Below are 9,481 nucleotides of genomic sequence, written 5' to 3' on the forward strand. Positions count from 1 at the left end.
CCGCATGTTTGGACATTTTCTACACTGCTCCCTCATCCCCTGTAAATAAAAATAAAGTAAACATTTAGTGCCCTCTTGCAATGATTATTAACCTGTGTGGCATCATACAGCGTATCTGTAAATTGCGTGTGTTCTATGGTCGGTTTCCCGTTTTTGTGGGATGAAAAACCATCGTTTTCGGGAGAAAATAGCATGGAAATTTCGCCCGGGACTGACTAACTCGGCCATGGTTGGAAATAAATCTCATAAAATCTTCTTCCGTCAAGACTGGTTTTGAACCCATGCCTTTTACACAAGGTGTGGAAGAGCAATGATCGTAGTCATTGAACTAGCCAAGAGGACCGATATATTTCTGCAATATAAAAATAACAGTCAACTTTAGAATATAAATATGATATATTCAAAAGATCCTTTTTGCATTAACTTATAATATTCTTTTTCACCTGCTTAATTCATCGCATATTTTTCAAAATAATTCCATATCAACACCATTCTAAAATGATCGAAATTTACAATCTACTCACAAAAGGACACAAGGGTTTAGAATCTTCTCCGAAAAGGATTCAAGGATTTAGAAAATGCTTAGAGAATGTAATGAAATTTTGAGAAATAGCTGTCATGCGACTGCTTCTTGTGGTTTGGAGTGGACGTTGTTAGTTGTAATGCCTGCATTCTTCACAGCTACAGCCTACATCGACATTTGGGGACACTGTTCTACCTACATTATGGCAGTTTATGGAAATGATTCGTGGATTTTTAAAGAGAGCATTGCAGAATTGAACTGGCAAGCACTGGACCAGTACTGACCTGAATCTTATGGAATATCTTTCCACAGGATTTATTCCCCAATTCTACGGAGAAAATGACTCCTTCCAAGATTATTATTAATTTCCTCAATCACCTTTTGGTGATGGGGGCATTGGTGGCATTGGTCCACAAACTTTTGAAAGGACACAAAGCTATATTTCTATAAAATGTTTATAGAAATATAGCCTTTCTGTCTTTTGCTTCTCTATAAAATCCAGTTGTACATCATATGGACTACTTATTGCCAGTCCTTTCTTTCACAGTTTGTTTCTAGATTCATAGTGATTTCCTTAATAAAATCAAGAGAAAACAATAAAGTACCCTTAACGTTCCTGTTATTTCCCCTGCTTTCCCAGTACATCTCTGTTCTGTTTACTTTGATCACAGATATTTACTCAGTGAAAATACCACTTGCGTACATCACGTATTCAGTTCCTGAAAGTCTGTTTTATTTTTATAAATGGCAGCCAAGAAGCTAAAGCGGATAAATACAATGCTGGTGGCTTTATTTCTTTTGTTTTTTTAAGGCTCACGTTCTCAGTAAACTGCTTCGTGCTCCTATAAAAAGTAGTATAAGCTTTGTAACCGATTATGTAGTTGCAGCTACAAGCTACAATTGACTTCCATTTTTACGAGAAATCAGTCTGCACTGTGGACTGTTTATAGCGACATTTCAACAGGTTTTATCGATATAAAAATCATTAATATGTTTAGTGGTTAAAAATGTTAAAAAAGGAATCTTAAGACAGTTGTTGTTGTTGTAGTAGGAGTTTAGAAGCATTAGCGACTAAGGCCATATTGCTCCATGTACACTGTTTATAAATTGCGTGTGTTGTGAGGTCGATTTTCTGTTTGCTGGATGAAAAACCAGAATTCCTGGAAGGAAATGTGATCGACGGAATTCGAACTCAGGCCTTTTCCCCCCAGTTGGGGAGGACGGCGATTCTACCAACTGTGCTACCCACGAGGTTTATCTTAAACATAAAGATGTCTGAACATTCTAGGATGTTGTCATAAAATTTATACCTTAAAATAAATTTATAATAATTCATATTAAAAGTGTACAATAGTCTGTTAGTATTCGAACTGTCCCAAAATAATTTATTTGAATGGAGAATTTGCGAGTTTTCTAAAAGCTGGTTTTTCCTCCCATTTCTGATATATTTGCAGTTGTGACCCAAAAAGTACATTGTTCGTATCTGATTCTGTACAGTAGCCAAAGTTTTCTATCTCCATGGTTTCTGCTAGAACACAACACGAAAAATGTTTCATTAATGACCTACATTTAGCCATCTGTATAACCAATGGCGTCGCGAAAAATTTAGTATGATTTCGTTGACTTTATAGGTAGCTAAAAATGTCATAGATAATAGACGAAAATCTTTGTGAAATCGTGAGTCATAATGAGGAAATAGGAGTATTACAGATACTTATCTGAATTGGAGAATACAGTAAGGAATTGGTCGGTAGATATGGAGGTATTAAGGAGATAAAAATCGAAGAACTGTTTGAGCCCTTTTTTAACTGTTTATTAACATAAAAAACGCTGTAACCAATTTATCTATTATTATTATTATATAAAATAATAATCATAATATGTAAAGATTAGTTTATAATCAAGTAGCTAAAATTTGCTAGGATGTTGATATTTCTGTCAATAATTTACTAACAGATCAATCCACATCCTTTGGCCATAACTATCAGATTTCATTCAACATTTAAAAGATTTATCAATAAAGCCAAATACAGTATAAAGAATTCCAGAAATATTATATGAAGAAAAGAAGAAAGAAGCGTCTGAAAACAAAGTTCAGTAAAAAAAGTACTTCAGAATGGTTTTGGATAGATACCAATTCACTGCCTTAGGCAATGAGAAAGAGTTGAGAGACAAAGAGTGTTGAAATTTTTGGGGTATCTCATTCTGGTGGCTAGACATAATGAGAGCAGATTAATTCTAAAGAGGCAGAAAATTAAAAAGATGTTAATTCCGACCATTAATTTAAGTGATGTAAGAAACAGAAGGAGCATAAAGATTTAAGTTCAATATTTGCCTTTTTTTTTTAAGAAATATTTTTATAAAATTTACTATACAGTCCAGTTACCATTCACAGATTCTATTGATTTTTTTCAATAGAATTTCTGTATTTAATCTTAAAACCAGCCATGAGAAACTAATGGTAGTCAGACTATTGAAATACAGGTTAGTGTGACTTGTATTTTGTACTTTCGATGAATGACTTTTAACAACGTACGAAAAGATTTTTTTCCTTAAGGGATGCAAGGTGGCGAGAAATCTTCTTAATCTTATTGTCTTGAATGGGAAAAAGGCAGCAACTAAAATTAATGCGCCATTTTATCAACTTACATTCGACCTAATCGTGTTTTCATCCAGCAAGTCGATGAATAATCAGAAGAATAAAAAAAACGGCCTTACTACCACTAAAAGTACAATGACCGTAGAGGCACCAATTTCACGGTACTTTGGTGCACTTCTACATTTTCTTGTCTCTCAGATTAGAAATGTTTCCTCGATTCGCAGTAAACCTGTTCTGGCGGCATTGGCGAACAGACCAAAAACAAAGCCCTGTAGTTAAAGGTCGCGCAGTTGAACTGAATAAATGAAAGACTACCTTAACCTGCCATAAAAAAACATGTCTTTCTCTCTTTTCAAAACCATGCACTCCGTGCTACGCTGTACTGACTTCCCGGAAGATGTATAAATGCTTTAAAATATCCTCTTAAGAAATTACAGTTGCTATTCGAAAACCGTACAGAAAGAAGAAACCGGGTACAATTGCAAAGATCGTGCACTTTTTGTTGTTAGAGTTTTAATGTGTCCAGGGTCGGTCACGTGAGGGACTGAAAAGACGATGCTCATCGCCAATTACCATCCATCTGGTGGTCCAACAGAAAAAAATTTAAATTAAAAAAAAGGTTAATCAAGACCACCCTGGAGAACCATCTCCTACTAAGGTTAAATAGTCCTCACGGTTAGCACAATGGTTTTAACCATCATCTTCCTCGCAACGGGTGGAAACGACCCTCACGTCAGAGTTACGCATTGTTAAGACTAATTATTATACTTTATCTATTTTCTGAAAGCATTTGATTTAGATCAGTTGCTTTGCGTGAACAGCAGCAGCTACATCGTTCTGGCGAGGCCGTGGTCAAATGTTCGATATCCTTTTAATACATTATTAATCCGGACTGCGTCTGTACGTGCCATCCTTGTGCGAAGGGTCGCATGGTCAAGCGTCATTCACTCAAAACTTCTTATCTTTGATGGGTATTCAGATATCTCCAGTGTGTCAAGGTTGCTGTGGAAATTGTCTGAATTATCGGACTTGTTAAAACCAATGTGGGTGTGTGATTTCCTGTTGGCTAATGTAATTGCGGGAGGAGATTACACCTGTTTTCACCTGCCTTAGACAGTTCTATTAGTTCTACCCGACCGTTCGCAATTTAGAAGTTATTCTTCTAAATCTCGCGACATCTCCATTCCAGTTTCTAGAGTTGAACGAAATCAGAGATAATCATTCTGGTCACTTAGAATAAGTTGTTTTTCCACACAAAAGTGTGGTTTTGAATCCCATCCAGACGAAAGGCATTTTAATGGACTAGTTTCTCACTGTGGCCAAGTTAATCGGTCTAGGGAAAAAGCCCACAATATTCTGACTCTTAAAAATTTGGGTTTTTCATCCAGCCATCAAATATGCGCAGTTCATAGGGACAACATATCGAAGACTAATGATCTTAGATACTTTGATGCAAGTGCCCAAACAAAAATCAAAAGTTAGTCAGATGGAAGGGCTAGAAATATCTTTCGATTTGGAATCCTTAATTCTTCTACTTTCTGAGAAATCGTTTACAGGATGGGAAATATCCATTCGTCGTGGCACTTCAAAGCCACTAAATTCAGGTTTTTCCTTTCATCCGATAATGCATCTGCTCAATGCAACAAAATCTCCCTAATGCGCAAAGCTAATACAGTTTCCTCAACTCTTTATGTCTCCTACTTATTTGAATATTCGTATTTGGGATCACAAAAAACAAAACTAGTAAAAAAAAAAGCAAAGAGAGAGAGGGAGAAACTAAAATAACGAAGAAAAAAAAAGAAAGGAGTTGAAATGAAGTATTTAAACTGCAAACGAATGACAAAAACAATAAGAGATATTTCTGCTTTCTAGAATCTGTTAACATCCATTAATGTCCACTTCCATCGGACAACAACCTCTACCCTGTTTGTGATCAGCAATAGAAATCAATCTTTTTATACTTTCCCAAATCAATTCGTTTTAGCTTTTGCTGGTTTTTCGGATTTTTTTGGTTTTCTGCAGTAATAATTCTTGTATTTGGAGTGGTCAGATTTCTAAACGAAACATCAAAAAGGAGAAAGGTCCAGCATCATCCCAGATGTGTTGAAGAGAAAGATGTGGTACAGCATAATCCACTTTCGTTCGGTAATACACACGCAATGGGGTGTTCTTCCGTGGATTGTTTCTCGTTTTTATTGCTTTCAGAACGAGAAAATTTAAGACACTCAAGAAACACAAAAGGTTTTTCTCCACTGAGTTAGATGGGCAGACATGAATTGCTTCGGACTTCCCTGCAACACAGTGGAAGTATGGCAAAGTAATGCTTACTACGTCACGAAATGGATAAAGTAACATAAATGGATAACATAAGTTGTCTCTAATGTATATAATAAAATAGTCTGTTTTGATAGAAAGACAGAGCGAAAACAACGAAGAATTGTGACATCGATAGATCAAGTCGGACGACTGGAGGAACGGGGAGACGGATAGATAAACACACAAGAGAGCCACAGAGAGCGAGAGAGATAAATTGAAAGAGAGAGAGAGAGAGAGAGAGAGAGAGAGAGAGAGAAACAAATAGACGAATGAGAAACAAAAGGTGAGACTGGCCAGCAGACAGAAAGAGAGACAAAAAAAGTGAAACCCAGATATGAGAAACAAAAGGTGAGACAGGCCAACAGATAGAAAGAGAGAAAGGCAAAATGCGCAGTGGCACAAAAAGAACATAGAAATGGAGGGAGAGAGGGAAGGAAGAATGCAAGAGAATAAAGATACGTAGAGAGCGAGAGATAAAGAGAAAGCTAGAGACAGACAGACTGCCAAACAAAAAAGGGAGATGAAAGAGACAAAGATAGAAGAGAAGCAAAAAGAGGAGAGAAACAGAAAGTTGACAGAGAGAAAAAGAGAAAGACATAGAGATGCAGAAAGAGAATCGGAGAGAAGAAAGACACGTAGGTAGAAATAAAGGAAAGAGAGGGAAGAAAGATATACACAGAGATGTAGAGAGAAAAAAAGAGATACAAACAGATACACAGATAGAGAGAGACAGAACGAGAGAAAAGAGAGAAAAAAGGAAAATGAGAGAGAAGACAGAGAGAGGAAAAGTTGATGTGGAGAGATAGAAACAGACAGGCAGAGAGAAAGAGAGAAACAGAGAGAACATAGAAAGAGAGAGGAAAAATTCAAGTGGAGAGATAGAGACAAATATGCAGAGAGAGAGAGAAAGAGAGAGAGATTGGCAAAAACTGAAAGCCAGATTAAAAAAGTGATAGATAAATATTTACACACAAATAGAAAGAAAGAAAGCCAAACAGAGAAGAGGAACAGATAGAAGATGATAGAAGCGAGAGAAAGATAGAAAGAAAGAAAGATAGAAAGAAAGAAAGACAAAAAAAAAAGTAAGAGAGATAGAGAGAATTAGGAATAGACAAAAAGAAAGAAATGTGGAGAAAATAAAGAACGAGAGAGGGAGAGAGAAATAGAGAGCGAGGGGGAGAGAATGAGTGCGGAACAGATAAAATAAGAACAGACAGAGAAAATGATAGAGGGATAGAGGGAGAGAGCAAGAAGAGGAGAGAGAGAGAGAGAGAGAGAGAGGGGGGGAGGAATAAAAAGAGAAGGGGGAGGAAAAAGGAGAGAGAGAGAAGGGGGGAGAGAGAGAGAGAGAGAGAGAGAGAGAGAGAGAGAGAGAGAGCCGCAGAATGAAAGGTGAAAGTACAGGTAGATTTGAGAGAAGACAGAAAGAAAGAAAGTACAGATGAAAAAAGTGATGGCGAGTGTGGATAGAAAAGAGAAGCCGAAGAGGGATGGTAGTACGACAAAGAGCTGAGGATGAATATTAAGAAAAAAAATAATGTGATGTAAGAAGACAGAATGCTGGAAACAGTTGATAAATAGCGCTCCCATGGCAACACATTCATCTTTGATGAAAAGTCTGCTTTGTCAGCGGTGCTCGCAATTAAACGCGGCACAAATCGCAAACATCGCCGCCGCCAGATAACTAATAACGACCCCCGCCTTCCAATTTGCTAAATCGACCGTATAAATCCAAGACGGCTAAGCCTTTTTGCCGCTATCTCGCCATTAAACCCTCCGAGTAAACGTAAACAACCCCGCAACTCTTTCGACAACTCGAGTCCATCCCCCCCCCCCCCAACCACCATAAAACACCGTCCAACACCCATCGCCTTCCCAAACTCAAAACGCCAAAAAATCGCGTCGAGCAGCATCGGACAAGCAAACGCAGCAACACCACACAAACAGCGTCCGCAAATCTTACCTGGAAAAGGGAAATAATCCGGTAAACCGTAGGGCCGTAGGAACACCCCGCTATTGGAGCCGAACAGATCATTCAGTGACATGTCGACAGGCAGTGGAGTCGTCTTTGGCGAACCTTTACCTTACACCATCCACGGGGGTTAAATGTCACACTGCGGCTTGCGGGAGGTGGGCGAAGTAACCAATCACTTACAACATCGTCGCCCGCTTCCTGAACAACACACTCTCTCTCTCTCTCTCTCTCGAAAGCGGTGAGGACGCGCTGAAAGGCACCAGAAGCAACGGCACGAGCTACCTCTCTCGCCCCAGCTAGCAGGAAGTCGACGGTCAAAGTGGTATTATCGCCGTCGGAGTCGGGTATTAGAGAAAAGCGTCGCTACTCACCCGGGGTCTGCGTGAACTGCCGGCTTCCCCTTATTGTGATGAATGCCGCGAAGCTCGGCTAGCAATCAATGGGGCGAGTTATTGCCTCGGGGAGGGGTGGGTTGGAAGAGCGGAGGAGCGAAGGGGATAGTGCGGGCTTCGACGTAAGAAAAAAAAAAAAAAAAAAGACGGGGAGAAAAAAAAAAAAAAAGTGGGAGGGAGAGAACGAACGCCAATTTCACCTGCGACTCTTGTCAGCTGCATTCTCGAAATGCACCGGAGGCTATTTATTATTGATGTCACACAGCCCAACTACGGTAGGAACGCTTTACTGCGTGCCCGTTTGTTTCGACACACGAACGAACACCAATCACCACCTTCCACCGACTGTGCTGCCGCTGCCGCCGAGATCGCACGCCCGCCTTCGGCAAACAGACAGCTGTTTGCACTCCCAGAGGATTCGTAGCTGGCACGCAAATCTTTCAGAAAAAGTACACCCCGAATCGCGGCGAGCAGAAAAGGAGCGACACCTACGCCCCTGGTGTCAAGCAAGTGTAACTAAAGGCACAAGTCAACAGAAAAAGGTATCGCGCCGAAGATTGAGTGCTTCGGATACTCGCCGGGGGAGATTCTTATTGCTTTCTAGGGTGGTGATCTGTAGACGTTCGTGTTTGCTTACTCGAATGTCCCTATCGGCTCTAGTTGACCCCTAAAAGGTTATGTGCCACGGATGTGAGAGAGAGAGAGAAATAGGTATCGAACTACGGAAAAAGGAAATGTTTTTTAGTCCACCCCACCTCCTATGAAACTCCAGCGTTCTCAATACAGGTCTCCTTCTTATTAACTACTCGAATTGTCTAAATCAATTACACAAGAGGTGATCTTGATTCAGAGTTTCACGCAAATAGAATTTTGAACACCAACAAACACAATACCAGCACCCTGATATTGCTAAAAGAAAGCGAGCCCAGCTATCTTATTATCTATAACAGAATGCTCGTTAAAATATTTCAACTGGCATATACGCATCCCATATGAGTAGTGCTCATTTCCGGTTCCTTCACTGATTCGGATAATCGACGTTCCGAATCATCGACGTTCCTAGCGTACTAACTTCCAGCATGCACTGTTAAAAGGACGAGAAACACCACTGCGCATGCGTATAGCAGATGGACTTTTTTGTATTGGTTGCAAAGATGAATCTTCTAAGATATCGTTTGGTTAAATTGTGCGCAGACGCAATAGAATCATAATGGAATTGTAAATCCACGTTTTTTAAGTCATAAAACTTTTTTTGGCCATTCGCTTGATATATGAGAATAAATATTCGTCAGCCATCTTGAATTTATAAGATTTGGTTAAAAAGCCTTGGAGTGTCCAAGGCTTTTTACCAAACTCCACAACCTCAAGTTCGAAGGTCATTCAGAACTACTTTTAAAATGAAAGCTTCCTCTTGGGGAAGATGATCACCTGATCTCATGAATGAAGACAAAAAGTCGAATTTAAGAGTAGGAGACCATCCCCTTCGATCCCAGGGATCACCTCTCTTCCGGCTGTCTAAGATGGTCACATCTCAGCCCATTAACTTTCATCAGATTATGGCGCAGGGGCGGACTACGTTCTCGTGCGTGCTGGTTGTCACGACAACCGCAGCTCCTATGACAACCATGCACTAGCGCGAGAGGTCGAAATTAACTCGATTACATCCATCTGTACAT

At 39.5% G+C, this 9,481-nt stretch overlaps 1 protein-coding gene across 1 annotated transcript in view; it reads right to left on the minus strand.

Moving 5' to 3' along the window:
* Positions 1-7,787, minus strand: part of LOC150082763 (genetic suppressor element 1-like) — a 132,521-nt gene extending 124,734 nt beyond the window's left edge. Inside the window, exon 1 of the mRNA XM_090378274.1 lies at positions 7,402-7,787. Coding sequence (XP_090234400.1) covers positions 7,402-7,483 — 82 coding nt within the window. The 5' untranslated portion in view covers positions 7,484-7,787. The remainder of the gene's footprint in view (positions 1-7,401) is intronic.
* Between the last annotated feature and the right edge of the window lie 1,694 nt (positions 7,788-9,481).

The sequence above is a fragment of the Mastigoproctus giganteus genome, chromosome 7 (genome assembly GCF_048544385.1).
Source record: "Mastigoproctus giganteus isolate SK-2022 chromosome 7, ASM4854438v1, whole genome shotgun sequence".
Lineage (NCBI taxonomy): Eukaryota > Metazoa > Arthropoda > Arachnida > Uropygi > Thelyphonidae > Mastigoproctus > Mastigoproctus giganteus.